This window comes from Lithobates pipiens, unplaced genomic scaffold (assembly GCF_037356315.1).
Source record: "Lithobates pipiens isolate NorthernLeopardFrog02 unplaced genomic scaffold, aLitPip1_a1.2 Scaffold_16, whole genome shotgun sequence".
NCBI classification, from domain to species: Eukaryota; Metazoa; Chordata; class Amphibia; order Anura; family Ranidae; genus Lithobates; species Lithobates pipiens.
In genome coordinates, this window is record NW_027507748.1 from 117,236,549 (window position 1) to 117,257,499 (window position 20,951).

The following is a 20,951-nucleotide window of genomic DNA, read 5'->3' on the forward strand; positions in this document are numbered from 1 at the left end:
GCTGGGCTATTGGACCTTTAATAAAAGACCTGATGATAAGTGAGAATAATATAAAAGGTGCAGGAAATTGTAATCCATCAGTGCCTGCAAGACAACAGGAAATTGTCACTATAAACCATTGACATTGTGGTGTTTGCATTGCCGACACTTTCTTTAAATGTACTAATACTCAATGCCAAAAAGAAGGCAGGTGGATTATTTTAACATGTTATGATATAGAATAAACAAAGGCACTATTCTGCTATAGAAATTTGTCTACAGGTATACAGGTAAAGAAATCTTAAAGCTAAAATGTAAGTTGGCAATTTAGAGTACTGTAGCGGGTACAAAAATTCTATTTGGTTATTATTGGTTTATTTGTAAATTAGAAAGTTATTAGTTCATTAAATGCTCCTTGTTGGATTGCAGCTAAATGTGTTCTAGGGAAATACATTAGTAGTAGGGATCGACAAATATCGTTTTTTTTCAGGGCTGATACGATAACTATGTTCCAGTCGCCTTTCAGGCCGCTAGCCGATATGAGGTTTCGAATTTCTGTAGCTTTCAACTTTATTTTTACACTGTCCTTTTTTAAATTATATATATATATATAAATATATAAATTTAAAAAAGAACATTGTAAAAATAAAGTTGAAAACTACATAATATCGGCACCTCATATCGGTGTTTACAAGGGATGTTTACATTCTTTGTGACAGCAATAAAAGTGAATATATATATATATATATATATATATATATATATATATATATATATATATATATATATATATATATATATATATATATATATATATATATACATATATAATTTCTCCTTTTTATTGCTGTCACAAAGAATGTAAACACGCTGGCTCCTGTGTCAGGTATGCATAGTAGCCCATTATGCTTGACCTTTGCAGGGAGACAAAGAGGAAGTAAACCCATTAAGGTTTACTTCCTCTTTAATCATGTGTGGGGATCTATACATGGACTTCACATTTTATTTTTTATTTTTATGAATTTTCATAATTCAAATTAAGTTGTATTTATTCACTATGGTGATTTATAATATAAGAGTACGGTTCCTTTGTTTTCATGTTATAGGTGTTTTTACACTTTACAACATGCAGCTCTTTATTGTAGTTTTTGTTTTTTAGTCATTGATTTGCGTGGGTTTGGAACCTATTGGTTCCTATACTTTTTTTTGTAAATATTAACCCTTCTTGACTCCATCCCAAACTAACACGTTTTGCTGAAATGTATCTTTAACCACTTCAGTACCGGGCTGCAGTCATGACGTCTGCAGATGGGATATCCCATCCTGGGTGGGCGTCATATGACGTCCTCTGTTTTGAGGCCCACGGCTATCGGGGGTGAAGTGTGTCCCTCGGACACAACCCATCCCAGATTCGTGTAAAGAGCCAATAAAAATGGCTCTTTACCACGTCACTGGCTGTGTCCAATCAGTCGGTCACATGTACCGTCTACCTGAACACCGCTTGTGCATGCCCCTAGGGCATACACAGAGTGGCGATCGAGGATGAGGCTTGTCGCCCTGACACAGACCAACCCTCGATCACAGTAAAGAGCCAATGAAACCAGCCATTAAAGTACCTGTCACAGTCCATCTGACTACCTGTCACAGTTCATCTGAGTATACGAGTACCTGAACACCTGTCACAGCCCATCTTTGCACCTGTCACAGTCCATCTGAGTACCCGAGTGCCTGTCACCAGGCCATCAGAGTACCCAAGTGTAACGAAATGTCCACACACTCCACTTGAGTGCTTTCATCATATACCGTTTCCTCCTAGTCTGAATATAGATATCAGATATTCCAACCACTCACAAGCACAAAACAAGACAATACTTGTTTAGCTGCTGAACATGGACTGATTTTATTTGAGATGACACAGAAATATATACAGCAGCCTTACAATAAGAACTGTAACCAGAAACCTAATTAACATGAGCTAATTGACTAATACCTTAAAGCAGTCGATGTGACTGTGCCCTCCTGAGCATTGTTATTATAATCGGGATTTCACTACAGGTCAGACTTGTAACCGAGCTTCACACATTAGTATAAACACAGGACACCACCTCATAATAGCAGGAGCTAATTACAATTAACAATACAAACAGTGATTCCCCCCCCCCCCTACTCCTACTATAAGCAACAAATTATAGTAGGAGTAGACTGTCCGTCTCCTACCCATTTCTAGAGGCCAATGTGATCAGCTCTCTAAACTAACATGTTGAGTTCAGAATCAAACAAACCAAGAGTAGTCTTTACATATATCCAGGTAGATATTGTGGATAAATATTACTGTCCCATTTTAAGTAATCCAAGATATATTTTCTTAGTCACCATTTCTAATATGGCATATACAGAGTTCCCAGAGTCTGTATGTCTTGGGGGACAAGGACCTAAATCTCAACTAACACCACCTCAAGGGTCCCCAGGCATACAGCTCACAAAGAGCACCGTTCCCCCAAATGCCAGGGCCCATAATCCGTAAGCATTCAGTTCCCTCCAAAAGCCTCTGTCCCGGGTGAGTCTGTCATACAGAGTAAATGTCACCAGGCCATCAGAGTACCCGAGTACCTATCTGCAGCCCATGCCTCATAGAATATACGTTGGAGTGTTTGCTTTCCAAAATGGGGTAATTTTGTGGGTAATTCCACTGTCCTGGTGCTCAAGGACCTTCAAAAGTGTGATAGTTAGGAATACAATGAGATGTAATTTATGCTCCTAGAACGCCTGAAGGTACTACGTCAATGTTGGGCCTCCTGTATGTGGCCAGGTTGTGTAAAAGTCTCACACATGTGGTATCGCCATACTCGGGAAGAGTAGCAAAATGTGTTTTGGGGTGTAATTTTTTGCTATGTACATGCTACGTGTTTAGAAATATCTTCTAAATTGACAACTTTGTAAAAAAAAAATATAAATAAAAAAAATACATTTTTCAACGTCTTCTGAAGACATGTGTAAAAAAAAATTAACCATTCAAAAGACTCTTAATGCTTCATAGAATATACGTTGGGGTGTTTGTTTTCCAAAATGGGGTCATTTTGTGGGTAATTCCAATGTCCTGGTGCTCCAGGGCCTTCAAAAGTGTAATAGGTCGTTAGGAAATTAGAGGTGTAATTTATTCTCCTAGAATGCCTGATGGTGCTCCCTGCATGTTGGACCTTTGTATGTGGCCAGGCTGTATATAAGTCTCACACACGTGGTATCACCATACTCAGGAGGAATAGCAGAATGTGTTTTGGGTGTCATTGTTTGCTAGATACATGCTTTGAGTTAGAAATATCTTATTAACCACTTGAGACCTGCGCTATAGCCGAATGACGGCTACAGCGCGGACCTCCTTTGCCAGGACAACGTCTATTGACGTCCTCCCGTGCACGAGCGGCCCGCGCGCCCCCTGAGGGGCGCGCTCTGTGATCGGCGAGTCTATGAGACTCGCCTGATCACCGATCCGAGGAACATCATTTATTTTATTTTTTTTGCATTTTTTTTGTTTGTTTAGCAAAAAATAAACCTCCCAGCTGTAATTAAGTACCACCAAATAAAAGCTCTATTTGTGGGAAAAAAATGATAAAAATTTCATTTGGGTACAGGGTTGTATGCCCGCGCAATTGTCATTCAAAGTGCATCAGCGCTGAAAGCTGAAAATTGGTCTGAGCAGGAGGGGGGTTTAAGTGCCCAGTAAGCAAGTGGTTAACTGACCACTTTATGTAAAAAAAAAAGTTTTAATTTTCTTTCTGTGTTTTCTGAAGCCTTGCAGAAAAAATGAACTGTTCAAAAGACTCATTATGCCTCACAGAATAGACGGGGTGTTTGCTTTCCAAAATGGGGTCATTTCGTGGGTAATTCCACTGTCCTAGTGCTCCAGGGCCTTCACAAATGTAATAGGTCGTTAGAAAAGATGTGTAATTTATGCTCCTAGAACCCCTGATGGTGCGCCCTGCATGTTGGACCTCTTTGTGGTCAGGCTCCATAAATACTATCAGATTTTCTGCAGATTTTTTTTTTCCTTCAGATTTACCAAAACCATATAATATGAGGTTGAACTTTAGACGTTTCAATTTGTATGCAATCAGGCAGGCACATGGTTTTGGTAAATCTGAAGGAAAAAAATCAGCAGAAATCTGATAGTGTGTATGGGGCTTAAAAGTCACTCGCATGTGGTATAGCAGGATGTGTTTTGTGGTGTAATTGGAAGTATGCATATGCTGTGTGTGAGAAATAACTTGTTAAGACAATTTTGTGCTAAAAAGTAAATACAAAATTCTTCATTTTCCCAAGAATTGTGGGAAAAAATTATTTTCAAAAAAAAACTCACCATGCCTCTTACTAAATACCTTTTGACTGTCTACTTTTCAAAAAGAGGTCATGGGGGGGGGGGGGGGGGGGGGGTGGTATTTGTACTTTCCTGACATTTCAGGGCCTCAAGAAATTAGTGTATCAGGTGTGATCAATTTTCAATTATTTGCACCATAGCTTGTAGACTCTATAACTTTCACAGAGACTAAATTCACTCCAAAGACATGTTGGTAGGTTAATTGGCTTCTGTCCAAAATTGGCCCTAGTATATGAATGTGAGTTGGGGACCTTGGATTGTGGGCTCCTTGAGGGTAGGGACAGAGAGTGTGCGATGTATTTGTGGAGCGTTGCGTAAATTGAAAGCTATTGACAGCACTCACTCAGGTTGGACTGGTGTCTTTATTCAACCTTACTAACTATGTAAATAATCACGAATTTGGGTTATTTTTATTGAAGAGGTGTAGCAGTATAAATGTTGGCCCACATTTATGAACAAAAATTTATTTATTTGCAAAATGTTATCATAGAAACTAAAAAAGTGTGTTTTTTTGTTTTTTGGTTTTTTTTTCAAAATGTTCGCTCTTTTTTCACTTATGTTGCAAAAAGTAAAAAACCACCAAAAGAAAAGTTTGTATGAAAAAAAAATTATAAAAATTTTATTTGGGTAAAGCGTTGCATGACTGAATAATTGGTGTTCAAAGTGTGAGAGTGCTGAAAATTGGTCTGGGAAGGAAGGGTGTATACAGTGGTGTGAAAAAGTGTTTGCCCCCTTCCTCATTTCCTGTTCCTTTGCATGTTTGTCACACTTAAGTGTTTCGGAACATCAAACCAATTTAAACAATAGTCAAGGACAACACAAGTAAACACAAAATGCAATTTGTAAATGAAGGTGTTTATTATTAAAGGTGAAAAAAAATCCAAACCATCATGGCCCTGTGTGAAAAAGTGATTGCCCCCCTTGTTAAAACATACTATAACTGTGGTTGTCCACACCTGAGTTCAATTTCTCTAGCCACACCCAGGCCTGATTATTGCCACACCTGTTCACAATCAAGGCATCACTTAAATAGGAGCTGCTTGACACAGTACGGTCCACCAGAAGATCCTTAAAAGCTACACATCATGCCGAGACCCAAAGAAATTCAGGAACAATTGTGAAAGAAAGTAATTGAGATCTATCAGTCTGGAAAGGCTTATAAAGCCATTTCCAAAGCTTTGGGAATCCAGCGAACCACAGTGAGAGCCATTATCCACAAATGGCGAAGACATGGAACAGTGGTTAACCTTCCCAGGAGTGGCCGGCCGCCCAAAATTACCCCAAGAGCGCAGCGACGACTCATCCAAGAGGTCACAAAAGACCCCACAACAACGTCCAAGGAACTGCAGGCCTCACTTGCCTCAGTTAAGGTCAGCGTTCATGCCTCCACCATCAGGAAAAGACTGGGCAAAAATGGCCTGCATGGCAGAGTTCAAAGGAGAAAACCACTGCTGAGCAAAAAGAACATCAAAGCTCGTCTCAAATTCTCCACAACACATCTTGATGATCCCCAAGACTTTTGGGACAACATTCTGTGGACCGATGAGACAAAAGTGGAACTCTTTGGAAGGTGTGTGTCCAAGTATATCTGGCGTAGAAGGAACACTGCATTTCATAAAAAGAACATTATACCAACAGTAAAATATGATGGTGGTAGTGTGATGGTCTGGGGCTGTTTTGCTGCTTCAGGACCTGGAAGACTTGCCGTGATAAAAGGAACTATGAATTCTGCTGTCTACCAAGAGATCCTGAAGGAGAATGTCCGACCATCTGTTCGTGTACTCAAGCTGAAACGAACTTGGGTTCTGCAGCAGGACAATGATCCTAAACACACCAGCAATTCCACCACCGAATGGCTGAAGAAAAACAAAATGAAGACTTTGGAGTGGCCTAGCCAAAGTCCTGACCTGAATCCTATTGAGATGTTGTGGCATGACCTTAAAAAGGCCATTCATGCTCGAAAACCCTCTAATGTAACTGAATTAGGACAATTCTGCAAAGATGAGTGGGCCAAAATTCCTCCAGGACGCTGTAAAAGCCTCATTGCACGTTATCGCAAACGCTTGGTTGCAGTTGTTGCTGCTAAGGGTGGCCCAACCAGTTATTAGGTTTAGGGGGCAATCACTTTTTCACACAGGGCCATGATGGTTTGGATTTTTTTTCACCTTTAATAATAAACACCTTCATTTACAAATTGCATTTTGTGTTTACTTGTGTTGTCCTTGACTATTGTTTAAATTGGTTTGATGTTCCGAAACACTTAAGTGTGACAAACATGCAAAGGAACAGGAAATGAGGAAGGGGGCAAACACTTTTTCACACCACTGTAAATGCCCTGTATTGAAGTGATTAAACTAGCCAAGGACCACAAACAAGAACAGAGACCTTTTGATATATATCTGGATATACATGTTCACCATCATGTAATCATGCAGATGTTGTGCAAACCTCTGCAGTTCAGGTGTGATAATGACGTCTGAGTCAGTTAAAATATATACAAATACACAAGTGGGGAAAATATTGGACAAGACAGGCCTCCTAACCCTCCTCGTGTGACGGGACTGTGCTAATCCTGACGTACATATTGGTAGATTCTCTGCATTTTTGGCAACATTGCCCTTTGTTTAGCTTCATCTACAGTTGTTTTATTTATAAATTAGTCGTGCCTGGTACTTAAAGCCTTATCAGACCAGTTACGCTGAGATTTATTCATTTTTGAAGTGTCTTACACCTACAGTTTATTTTTTTTTTATTTTTTTTTATGATTTTCATTCTGCTGAGTCACTGATCTCCATGACAAAGAATAGAATTAAAATGTTTCAGTGGTAAGAGTTACAACTTCTGTCAGGTTTTGTGTTTTGCTTTAATTTCTTCAAGCAAGTCCATGTGAGTACTTGGTAAACTCATGCCAAAAGCAGACTAGCACACTAATCCTTCATTACTACTTTGTGAGAGCATCACAGTTTTGTGTTTATTTTCTCATTGGCAGCTGCTCAGGTTCTTACAACAAGGCAAGGTGTATGTGGGAGAGAAGATCTCGGCAGTTCTGTATGTGGGAGAGGTGATCTCGCAGTTAAGGCTTCATGCACACGGATAGTTTTTACAACCTCTACTGAACGATTTAACTTGACAGATAGTAACCCACGTTTAAACCGTTAGTTTTGCCTTGCTTACATGCCGCGTTTAGCCACATTTGCGCTTAGAAGCGTTTGAAAAGCCAGACTTTGAAAAAAAAAAATAGTTTTTTTTTTTGTTTTTTTGTTTTTTTTCCAAAAATAGCCAAAAATTAAAAACGAAAAAAAAGGCCTCTAAGCTCAACTGCCTAAACGACATTAAACGAACCCGTGTACATGTACTGATAACATTGGATGAGTTCAGGGGCAGCTGAAAAAAAGCATCCAACTGCCTCTGAACGTCTGTTTACCAGCAGCAGTGTACATGAGGCCTAAGGCTCGGTTCACACAGGGGGCGACGTGCCGCGACCTGACAAGTCGCCCCCGTTCTGTACTACGGAACCGTTCTAAGAGGAGCGACTCGAGTCGCTCCGACTTAGAAAAAAGGTTCCTGTACTACTTTGGGGCGACCTCGGGCGACTTGCATTGACTTCTATACAGAAGTCGTTTGCAAGTCACCGCTGAGGTCGCGGAGCGGCAAGTCGTGTCGCCCCCTGTGTGAACCGAGCCTTACTGTCTGGCTTTCACTACCCTCCGACCAGCAATATAAACAAATCTTTTATTAGGCTCTTTTTTTTTATTTTGGCAACTTTATTTGTAAGTATTGAATGTTTCAATGGGATTAGGATAAATAAATAGGCTAAAAAAAAAAAGACTCATTACAACATGACCAATGCATGGTAAACGTCTTTGCATACCAAATAAACACAAAGGGTGTTTTAAAGGAGAATACAAAGTACTGTATAAAGTTCATAATGTTGAGAGTCCAGATGTTGTGATTCCGAATGGTGAACAAGAAATATTGTGAGGAATCCTCCATCAGCGATTATGCACACACTACCCCTTAACGTAAACTGTGGACCACCCTATAAAGTGGTCGCTGGCACTCTTTACAAATTGTATCACTCCATTCCACTCCGATATCAAACGCCAAAACTATTCCTTTCACATCAGACTCCATATGACAGAAACGCCACCAAATATATAAAGTCAGCAAAGTAACGTATTTATCGGTAACACACACCCCAAGTTTAGGAGGGAAGTTTAAGGAAAAAAACTTACATTTAAATGCCCATTAATGCAGCCTTGTCAGTGTCATTTGCAGCCTTCCATTGAAGCCTTGTCGGTCATTTGCAGCCTTCCATTGCAGTCTTGTCAGTCATTTGCAGCCTTCCATTGCAGCCTTGTCAGTGTCTTTGCCAGCTTGCCATTTAAAAATGGCACCGCCGAGAGAGCGGATGTCCTGTGTATCTCGGCGGCGCTCGGTAGCTCTCAGCCGCTCTCGGCGGCTTTCGCCATCTTCAGATGTTCTCGGTGGCTTTTATCTTTCAGAAAGCCGCCGAGAGCATCCGAAAATAGCCGAAAGCCGCCGAGAATGGCAGAAAAGCCCAGAGAACATTTGACGGGGATCGGCGTATAGCATGCACCCACGATTTTCCCCTGATTTAAAGGGGAAAAATGCGTGTTATACTCCGATTAAATCTCATGGTGCAGTAAGTTAATAAAGGGGGGGGGGATCAGTCATTTACAGCCTTGTCAGTGTCTTTGCCAGCTTGCCATTTAAAAATGGCGCCGCTGAAATACAGAGTGGATGTCCTGTGTATGTTGGCAGCTTTTGGCTATTTTTGGCTTTCCGAGAGCAGCCGAAAAGCCCGAAAACGGCAGAGAAGCTGACAATCGGCAGGGAGATCTGCATATAACACGCACCCAGATGGCGTCTTCTATGACGAAACGCGTCGGGACTTCACTGCAGCCTTGTTTTAAACCGAAAAGCGCTTAATCCTCTGTACACATGTGAGTTCAATATTTTTTTATTACATTTTTTATATACGAAACAGAATTACACTATTGTGGTCCCTGCTTTTCTTTATATGTGCTCTATTATCCCTGTGGACCTGTATGGCTGGAGATAAATTTCTTTTTATATGAATGGAGTAACCATATTTGGAATCCCTCTGGAAAACACACTGTTGAAGGAGTTTGCATATATACATGAGCCTATGTGATCCTCCAAATATAAGTTTGAGTGGATCCACTAAATCCGGTAAGCGTCCATTTCGCTTGGTGGAGGGGATATCACGTGGTGATTGCACGATTCTCTACGAAGGAGGTGTAGGATCTTTTCTACACATTTGTGGATTATACATGGACACTATATATGAGACTTTGCTATTTCCACGTTTGAAATCTTTTTCATTTCTAAAATTTTTTTTTTCATTTTTTGATTTAATGTTTTCTTATTTTCATAGAATTAATTTTCAACTATATAGTTGTATATAGTAAGCAATACGTACATGAGATCTTGTATGGTGTGTGCACTATTTCTCACAGGAAATATTTACTGAATACATATATATCTTTATAAGGTTGGCGGAAAATACGCCACATTTTTTGAAGCGCTACACTTTTATTTATTATTTATAACCTTTTTTGGTTGGAAACATCTGTGTTTTATAGTGATCCACATGCAAGTTTTTTTTTATTTTTCTCCTGTATGGCAAGTGTGTGTATTTTGGAATTTTAATACCCCCCCCCCCCCCTTTTTTTTTTTTTTTTAACATACTGCACCATGAGATGTCGATCTACTTTGACTTTATTTTTCCGGCGGAGTTTCTGTCATATGGAAACTATCTGACGTGGAAGGGATTATTTTGGTATTTTGATATTGGAGTGACCTGGTGGATCACTAAATTAAAGTCTGGGTCTCTCCAGAGCCTGGACCAGCTCAGTGGCAACAGCTGACAGCAGACTTTAACCCACTGTTAGCTGACTATGGGTTACAGGAGTGCAGAATGAAGTCCAATTCTGTGACCTACAGGAGAAGTGCAGCCAAACGAGCCTTCTCCTTTAATTTGCATATGTTATTCTAGAACCTGTTGCATTCTAGAACCTCATTGGGAGCACAAACTTTAGCTTTTCTTTGCTGTTTTCATTAGTCACTGCTATCAAAGAGCTTGCAGTCTAATATTCCCCACCAAACACACAAATCTAATCTTTCTGTAGGCTCTGTTGTGGGTGGATGGTAATCTACCGAGTATACTCCTGGCTCTGTATACATGATGTCTAACCAAAAGTCCAGTTATCCTGTTCATAGCCATCCAGCTCTACCAAGTCATTTTAATAAGTGTCATGTAAAAAGTTCATTAAAATCGGCTGTTAATTTTATGAGAAGCTTACCACTAGAAAATTTTATCTGCTTTATATTTTTCAGAGATTTTTTGTTTTGTGTGCGTTTTCGTTCCTTTTTTTTGTATTTTACATATTTAAGTCTTTCTAGTTCATTGTTTGTCAAAAAAAAGGCTGATTAAATAATGTCATTATTTGCCTTGCTCTTGTGAGGCTTGCATGTACAGTCCAGCTGTGTGTATGTTAGAGAACAGTGATGACAGGACACAGTGTAGTAAATAAGTTCATCACTTGTTATTGGTGTAAAGTAACTGGTGTTGAATGAGGGAAAAACAATGTCTTTCTATCTCTGCATTCTAAAGGGCCTCTCTGATAGCAAATGGAGCATGACAGGCAGACTCTTCTCTGGAAAAGCACACTCTTGGAATCTCACAGATCACATATTGCCACTAACCTAATACATTTTATGGATCAGTATGTTGTATCTTGCTATGTATACAACCAATGTGTAAATCAGAAAATAGATTAATGGTATATTATTATTTTTCAGACTTCAGTTGGAGAGAGTCTAAAGAAGGAGGCCCTGAAGAAGAGAGTAATGATGCAGGTACTGTGTAATATGCAGACTGTTTTGCTGAGAGATTGTACTCCACGAATGTTTTATATATCCATTATATTTTAGCAATGGGTTAATAATACCTGATGGATGAATTGCACTTATAAGAGAACACTAGCGGCACCTCAGCGCTAAAAGGGCATCCCAAAGTTAACCGTTTAATAATGCTAACTTTATACTGGTAATCAGGCTTAAGCCGGCCCTAGATGGATAAAAATTCGGCCAGTTCAGCAGACACCGGCTGAATCTAATTCCATCTATGGGCAGGCTGGTTGTACATAAGTCAATCTCTGGCAGGCAGCCTGACTGTGCATGGATGTACACTAGGATAGGCACTTGATCTGCAGAGCCATCCACCTGTCATTGATTTTAACAGGCTACCAGCAGTGGGTTGCACAGAACATCTGAGCCTCCCATGCAGATAAGGATGATCCTTTTGTACGGGTGTATGGAAAAATACACTTATGGGAATGAGGCTTCAATATTGAGTGCGCCTGCTTTACTTGCACAACATTTTGGGTATTGATGGCAAAGTAGTGTGGGTATAGTATATATCTACCCTGGTGTATAGACAACAATTAACACCACCTGCCATGCAACTTTAATGATTAGCACTTCAAGGCACCATTCACCAACATTTGTCTTAAAACATTCCATGGCGATTAGATTAAGGTTACTGAGTTACCTTTGTCTATAAATGCTGGGGTATGTTTCTGATACTTGTTAGAACTGAAGTTGAATGAGTAGTGAAACACATTCACCAATCAGCCATAACATCATGAGCACCAACCTCCTATATTGAGTTTGTCCCCCTTTGCTGTCAAAACAGCCCTGACCTGTTGAGGAATGGACTCAACTAGACCTCTGAAGGTATGTTGTGGTATCTGCCACCAGGTCATTTGCAGCAGACCCTTTAAGTCCTTTAAGTTGAGGTGGGGCCTCCATGGATCAGACCTGTTTTTATGCCACATCTTACAGATGCTTGATTGGATTGAATTCTGGAGAATTTGGAGGCCATATCAATATCTCAAACTCATTGCATTCCTCAAACCATTCTTGAACCTGTTTTACATTCTAGCAGGGCTCATTGTTCGGCTGAAAGAGGCCACCAGGGAATACCGTTTCCATGAATCGGTGTACTTGATCAGCAACAAACTTTAGGTAGCTGGTAGGTATTAAAGTACCATCCACATGAATGGTAGGGCTGAGGTTTCCCAGCAGAACGTTATCAAAAGCTTCACTCTGCCTCCACCAGCTTGCCTGCTTCCCATACTACATCCTGATGCCATCTCTTCTCGAGGTAAGAGGTACACACATTTGGCCATCCACATGATGTAAAAGAAAACATGATTCATCAGACCAGGCCACCTTCTCCCATTGCTCCTTGGTCTAGTTCTCATGCTCATGTGTCCTTGGTCGGTGTGTTACAATTTGGTCCTTGTCAGTCACTCATAACCTTACTCATTCTCATTTTTTTTTTCTGCTTCCAACGCATCCACATCAGGGATAACATGTTCACTTGCTGCCTAATATATCCTACCCACTTTCATGTGTCATTGGAACAATACATTTAATATTATTCAGCTTGCCTGTCAGTGGTCATAATATTATAGCTGATTGGTGTAAGGAGTTGCATTGGCTGGCATTAAAGTGATTGTAAAGTCTCCTTAAAAAAAAAAAAAAAAAATAAATAACATTTTTTTTTATACTTACCTGCTTTGTGAAATGGTTTTGCACAGAGCAGCCCAGATCCTTCTCTTCTCAGGTCCCTCTATGCTGCTTTTGGCCCCTCCCTCCTGCCGAGTGCCCCCACACCAAGAAGATTGCTATGGGAGCACTCGAGCTGAGCTCCAACTCCATGTGTCCATTCAGACAATCCTTGGGCCCGCCCCCTCTCCTGATGGGCTAACTGACTTTGACAGCAGTGAGAGCCAATGGCGCCACTGCGCTGTGTCAGCCAATCAGGAGGGAAGAGTCCCAGATGGCCAAGGGACTTGTGGACATTAGTGAATAGAGATGGGGCTCAGGTAAGTACTACGGGTTTCTGGGACAGCATTTTTATCTTAAAGGGGTTGTAAAGGTAAATGTTTTTTCACCTTAATGCATTCTATGCATTAAGGTGAAAAAACATCTGACAGTGCCTGCGCCCCCAGTCCCCCCGTTTTTACTTACCTGACCCCTCGAAAGTCCAGCACTCGTCCTCTACTTCCTCTTCATCACTCAGCCTGGCCGCTGATTGGCTGGAGTGGATGGATGGAAAGCAGCACAGCCAATGGCTCGCGCTGCTGTCAATCACATCCACTGACGCGGAGCGTCGGGGGGCGGGGCCGTGTAATACAGCGAGCGGCTATAGCCGCCGGCTGTATCACGGGAGCGCCCCTGCAGATGCTTCTCACCATGCGAGGGAGCTCGCATGAACGTGAGAAGCATCTGAGGGAGGAAGCAGAGACAGCCGCCGAGGGACCCCAGAAGAGCAGGTTCGGGGCCACTCTGTGCCAAACGAGCTGCACAGTGGAGGTAAGTATAACATGTTTGTTATTTTTAAAAAATTAAATTTTTATCTTTACAATCCCTTAATGCATAGAAATGCATTAAGATAAAAAAAACCTTCTCCCTTTACAACTTCTTTAAAAAGCAGAGTCAAAGCAAAGGTGCACTTTAAGTGCTAGAGTTAATCCTAATGGCTGGCAACTAGGTAGTTGTTAGTATGTAAAGAAAAGTGTGGCAGTTTTTATGTGAAATTGTAGTACTAATACCATAGATTCCCCTTTTGCAGTTTAGCTGGAATGCAAAATTCACGTAGCATGATTTCATATTTATGTTTGACTGAAATTTTGAATGCCTAAGCCCAGGTTTACACTGATGCGGGTTAGAAAATGTATGAGTTCAGCTGAACTCGCACTATTTCAAACCAGCAGTGCAGTCTGACTTTGGGGGGAGGGGCGCTTTCATGCACAGATTTCTATTCAAATCACCCCCCAAAGTCGCCAAAAGCAGTACAGGAACTACTTTTGGGAATCGGGGCAGCCCCGCAAAGTTGGCGCTGCACCGATACGGACGGTGCCATTGGCAGAAATAGCTGCTGATTTGGCATGCGGTTTGTTGTGAAAATGCATGCCAAATCGACCCAATGTAAACGCGGGTTAATTCAGCATTATTTCCAATTCCACTGACTAATATCCTTTGCAATAATACCTAGAAGTCATATATGTTGCCTAATAGGGGCTGGAGACTATCAGGAGTTGAATGTGTTGTTGATGTATATACATTATCTTTATTGTACAGAAGCTCATTAAATGACTAAATCACTTAAAATTCTCTCTGGATTCATGAGCAATGTTGTAAATATATCTCTTGTTAAACCAGTATATTACGTTTCTGTATAACATTCCAGTAAATAACCTTTACATAGCTGACAGGTGTGATACCCCACCTGGCCTTTTACAGTGAAGGGGGCCTGGCAGAGTTTGCCATAATCACCCTGAGGTCATTGTAATAAAATGTGATAATTTACAGAAATGTTCTTGTTTATATTTCTCTTCCAAGACCAAGCTGGGGATGCAGAGAGCCCTGGAGGAGGATCCCTCTGTGTACGAGTATGACAGTATATATGATGACCTACAGAAGAAAAAAGAGGAAGATACAGCTAAGCAACTTTCTGGGCAAGATAAAAAAGTATGTATACACTGTCCAGCACACTTCTATAAAGTGCCCAATTGTATAGTTTAAGTTTTTTTCTGAAGCTATGTGAAAATTCAGTATTCTGAATAGAATTCATATGGGCCAGTTTATGCTAAAAATAGTTTATAATTTTAAAAGGAACCTGTCAGGATAGAGGTATGAGAGTAACTATTGCCAACTTGTCAAAGGCAGGCACTAGGTTTGAATTTGTACTTCCCTCACTGCTTTCGGTAATCGACATAGAAAGTATATACAGTGGATATAAAAAGTCTACACACCCCTGTTAAAATTTCAGGGTTCTGTTATCTAAAAAAAATGAGACAAAGATAAATCATTTCAGAACTTTTTCCACCTTTTAATGTGACCTATAAACTGTACAACTCGGTTGAAAACCAACTAAAATCTTTTAGCTGGAGGGAAGTAAAAATAAAATGAATATGGTTGTATAAGTGTGCACACCCTTAAACTAACACTTTGTTGAAGCACCTTTTGATTTTATTAGAGGACTCAGTCTTTTGGGGTATGAGTATCGGCATGGCACATCTTGACTTGGCAATATTTGCCCACTTTTCTTTGCAAAAACACTCCAAATCTGTCGGGAGAAATGTAGTTATAGAGCAAGTCTAAAGGAAAAAATCTATTTGAAAGCACCACGTCCCTCTTAATGTAGAAAAACACAGAAAAAAAATTTGTGGGACATTTTAAGCGCATATATATACAAAAGAAGAAATGTATATAGAAAAATATAAATTTTATTTAATTAAAAAATCCATAAACAAGGATAAAATGATCAGTAACAGATACCACTATACGTGTAAATTGTTAGCTCTTCATGTTTCGCCTGTTAAGGCTTCCTCAGGAGATTCTTTTGCAATGAACACTGTAGGTGTGGACTGATCACTACAATAAAAAAAGATGTATATCAAAACAAACAATTATACAAAGTAAATACATGTAAAAAACAAAAAAACTAATTGAATACATAGTTTAATATAGGACTGTGTGCTAACAAACAAAATGCATGCTTTCATCTGGTACCAACCTTAAAAATATCAATGATCATTCAGAACTGTGGAAAAGCAAGGCAGGACCATTTGACAGCATCATAGAGAGGGATATAGCATGTTTGGGAAGTTCTAATAATCTATCTAGGTCAGAAGGTATATGTATATAAAATCAATAAATGTTCAATAAGATCAAAGAACAAAAAATCTCAACTATAAAGAAGCCTACCTTAAAGAATTTTTCAAGATGGAAAAACTATCGACTAGAAATCTACCCTTTCAGAAACATTTCCAAAATGCTTCAAAAATAGCCTGAAGAAAGGAAAAAGAAAAAGAAAGGAAAAAAGAAAAAAGGGGGATAAGTTTCAATATAAAGAATTGCCAATAAAAAGATAGTAGGCATCAAATCTAGATATAGTATACCTGTTTACTGAGGCATCAAACAAACCTTCCTTCCTTCTGTGGATCAAGCCTAACACTGAATGGAAACTGCCTTCCTTGTATATCCCCCTCCAGACCGTTTGGTGCCAAAAATTTGGAGCCAAAAATGGTCTGAGGACTTATCATTTGCTGAATTCAGAGGAAACCGGTCGCATAGGAAATGACACCAAGCTCCAATCCGGCGCACCGGAAATTGCATCACGGCAACCACAGATAACCTGACAGGAAGTGAGGGATCACATAGCGTAATCCAACAACTTCCTGCAAGGTACTAGACAGGAAGTAAGGGATCGCATAGAGTAATCCACCAACTTCCTGCAAGATACCATGGTAGTTGGAAGGGGACAAAAAGGTCAATCTAGGCAAAGATGGAAAAATAAATGCTAAAAGGCCTTTTGACAAAAAAAACAAAATGAACCGGGGAATTCCAGAGAAGCCGGCCACATCGGCGCTCCTAAACTAGAACGCCTTGGGTGTCCATATGATGCATCTGGTCCGCAGCTAATAACCACAAAATAAATAAACGTAACTGAATAAGAAAAGATTCAAAACCATATATAATGGGAATCTTTATTGAACAAAATATAATTTTAATGATTTAATATTTATAGTACCAAAAGTTAATCAGACATCGCAGAGTGATAATCGGCAGTCACCATTCCACTTTTTACAATGAATTATAACAAAATTTACTACAAATAAATAAGAAATTTGAAAGTAGATATTGCATAGAAATATTACATTTTTAAACCAATGGCACAATTACTACAAAAAAGCCTTTAAAACTTAAGGACTCATTCAAGCCTGGGTGCATGGTAGCTGATAAATTGTGTATCCATTTTGATTCCCGTTGAAGGAGTATTCTATCTATGTCTCCACCCCTTCCACAATCTGGTACATGTTCAAGAGCAAAGAATTGCATTTTTGAGCCATCAAAGGCATGGTATAGCCCCATATGCCTGCTGATCTGAGTTCCCATCGTATTTTTATGCAATAACTCTATATGATCTCTTATTCTATGGAAAAAGGGCCTTTTGGTTTTGCCTACATAGAAAGCATTACAAATGCATTTCATGTAGTAAACCACACCGATTGTTTTACAATCAGCGAAAAAATTTACCGCAGAAATCACATCTTCCACAGACATAGGTCCCTATACGTCTAAATTTTGTTTAAGATTGCAGGTGACTATGTACCAATTGATCTTTTAAAGATTTTGTTTTACGGTAAGTCATTTGAGGATTCTCTCCTATGTATTTGGACAAAATATCATCTGTAGCAAGTAAATGCCAATATTTTTGTCTGATTCTGCAAACCTTTTTGTGTTCCCCTGCAAATCTTGTAATAAGACACACAGGTTGTCCAACCTTGCAAGTTCTTTGATAATAAATTAAAACTTTTTTGATCCTTTAGTTTTACTCTCCTATAAGCTTTTTTTAGTTTTTGTATAACGTCTTTCCAAAAGACTAATCTGGAGTGCCTTAGCTTCCCGCTCATAATCCTCATCCAAACTGCAATTTCTCCTTAGTCAGAGATATTGACTATAGGGTGTGCTCTGGATTAGAGACTCAGGATGTGAACTCATGGCATGCAAAATCGTGTTGCCAGCCAGTGGTTTTCGATAAAGAGAGGAACCAAGGGTACCATCTGAATTGGTATAAATCGTAATATCCAAAAAATCGATTTATTTTTGCTCACAAGATAAAGTAAATTTTAAATTGAATTTATTTGTTTCCAATCTCTTCAAAAGTTGCATCAATTCATCCTCGGTTCCGAACCAGATGACAAAAATGTAATCTCTAAATCTCCTCCATAGCAACAACTTCTCAAAATCGGCAGCATATTCAGCTGAGGAAAAAAAATCTCACTTCGGATACAGGTTGGCATACAATGGGGCACATTTTGTCCCTGTCGCAACCCCCTGCACCTGGAGGTAGTGGGGGCGGTCAAAAACAAAAATATTATTGGAAAGAATAAAAAGCATGAGATCAGTAATAAATTTGTTATAGGCCTTCGATTGAGAACCTCGTTCAGGTAGGAAGCTGTCAACAACTCGAACCCCCGCTTTGTAGGGGATCGAGTTGTAAAGGACCTCCACATCTATTGCAATGAGCCAAGTCCTCTCTGGGATGGATAAGCCATTTAGTGAGCGCACAAGATCTACCGTGTCCTGAATATAGGAACTTAGGGAGTTTATATGTGGCCTTAGATATTCATCAATTAATTGACTGGCTGGTTCAGTTAAACAGCCATTACCCGATACTATATGTATCTTGGGTAAGGCATACAAAGTTAGCAATATTGGGGTTTTTACAGACAGGAATTCACAAGTTTTTTTGTCTATTAGATTGTCAAAAAAGGCTTGGGTAATCAAAGCATGGTATTTAGTTTCAGCGTATTGGACTTGAGCAAATGGAATAGGTCGATGCCAATTCTTCAAAAATGTTCATGACCATCGTCTTATAATTTATTTAAATCCATTACAACTATGTTACCTCCTTTATCAGAAGGTTTGATGATCAATTGATCATTATTTTTTTAAAGAAATTAAAGCTTGGCGCTGGACATGATTAAGATTAGAATCGGCATTGGATCGTTTCCACTTAGTGCTTAAAATTTCTTTCTCTTATATTCACCGACTGACACAGCTCCTCTCTTAGCCATTGAGTTGTTAAGCCACCTTTAGGAGAAGACTAGGCATAACATGTTATCAAAAATGCAGAACTTTTAGTTCCGCCCAAGGGGCGGCCCCTTAGGTACCAACCCCCCAGCCTGCCATGCAGCCCTCAGTTTTATTTTGCCTAGTGAAGAAGGACCTAGGAACCCTGCGGGCCCATCGGTCTGGATTTTTTTCTGCAGAGGATTTGCTTTTTGCGCAAGACTATAGATCCTGTGATCTACTATCAACAGCCAACTGGGTGACAGGCTGGGATACCCTTATCCTTGTAGTCTCCCCAGTCTGGCAAGCGAGCGTGTGCAGACCAGAGTTGCGCGCTGGGTCAGCCACTACGTACCTCAGCTCCAGAGGTGGTCGGGGAGATTTAATGCTCCGAGGCATACATATGACTGGGCTACTGATGTCTGTGTCAGTGTGCCATGGTCAGCAGCCACCCCGGACTGATCGTTGAGTGGGTCTGTGATGGAATGTCTTCCAGCTCTGCAGGATTGGTAAGTACAGTTCTCCCTGCCTCGGTGGGGCTGGAGCAGCTGGACATTCCCTGGGAGGTCGTTTCGGGGGTCCCTCACCTCCCTCTCTTCTATCCCTGTCCCTATCTTCCCTCCCTGTGGGGGATGCTGCATGTGGCTGCTGAGCGGTGTGTTTGCCATGTGCAGGGGCTCTCGGGGGGGGGGGGGGCTGCTCTGTCTGGCTGTGCCCTGATGTGTGTTTTTCTCTCCCTGGGGGGTGTCTTGAGAGTCTGTCTGTGATCCCTGCACCGCTGTTCACTGCCATTTTCTGTCACTGTCCCTCATGGCTTTTCAGTGTTTAGCGGCCATCTTAGGTGAGGGCAAGGAGCAGCATGCTCTCCTGTAGCTTGGTGACCATTTTCCCTGTGGTTTTGTCCTTTATACTGGATGCCTGGCGGCCATTTTCTTGAAGCTTGAGCGCATTTTTTGGTCAGTCTCTAGGAGCAGCATGCTTTCCTGTAGTCCAGAGGCCATTTTCTTTGTGCTTTATGTCCTTGTACTGGACGCTCGGCGGCCATTTTCTTTGAGCTTGAGCACGTAGATCAGTTTCAGCGCCATAAGCAGCAGTTCTGGATGACACAGTGTGATTTCCTCTGCACCTGGGAGCTGACAAGGAACACCGACACTACTTACTGGACAGCGCAGAACCAGTCAGGGTGGTGAGTCCTGCAGGAAAGAGCCCCTCAGCCAGCAGCAGTTAGGAGGGTGGGGCCATCACTGTCCTAAGTCCCCATCAGGTGGCAGACAGGGTAGGGTCAGCATGGCTTCAGAAACTGGTGTTTCTTCCCCAGAAATCCAGGCAATTGCAACCGGTTTGCCTGCAGAATGTGCAGTGCCCCTGGGAGCTTTGTCGGCGGTCTTCAATTCGGTCGTTGCCAAGATGGAAGATGGTCCGTGGGCGCAAAGGTGCTAAGAAGCAGCCCCTATCCCCCCCCCCCCAACATAACGGATACAGTTCATAATTTCACTAGAATGGTGAAACCATAAAACAACTGATCGTTCCATAATATACCACTCTACATGTTTCGCTTGTTCAGCTTCTTCAGGAGTATTAACGGTATATGATTGAACTAGAAAATACATAAAAAATTTATAATCAATAAATAAGATTACATTAATATATACAGAAACATATGGACAGTGTGTCAAGTACATAAGTTCAATTATTAACACTTAGAAGAATGATTGCATCAACAACAAACAATACTACATAGAAAAATCTTTTTTGATATATTCATTAAAAATTCCTGTATAAAACCCAGAAAAAAATGGGTCAAGAGAAGACTATGTAGCAAATCTGCAAGGAGTCTTACCAAAAAATTGCAGCTGGATAATGTTAACCAAATATCTGAACCAACAAAAATGCTGGTCAG

The 20,951-nt window shown here is 40.5% G+C and overlaps 1 protein-coding gene across 2 annotated transcripts in view; it reads left to right on the top strand.

Annotated features, from left to right (window-relative positions):
- The window catches only part of NSRP1 (nuclear speckle splicing regulatory protein 1), a 111,639-nt gene that overhangs the window by 77,309 nt on the left and 13,379 nt on the right, over nt 1-20,951 (top strand). For both annotated transcript variants that reach the window (XM_077480341.1, XM_077480342.1), the window contains exons 4-5: nt 11,201-11,257; nt 14,813-14,941. In XM_077480341.1, the coding sequence (XP_077336467.1) occupies nt 11,201-11,257; nt 14,813-14,941 (186 nt within the window). The remainder of the gene's footprint in view (nt 1-11,200; nt 11,258-14,812; nt 14,942-20,951) is intronic.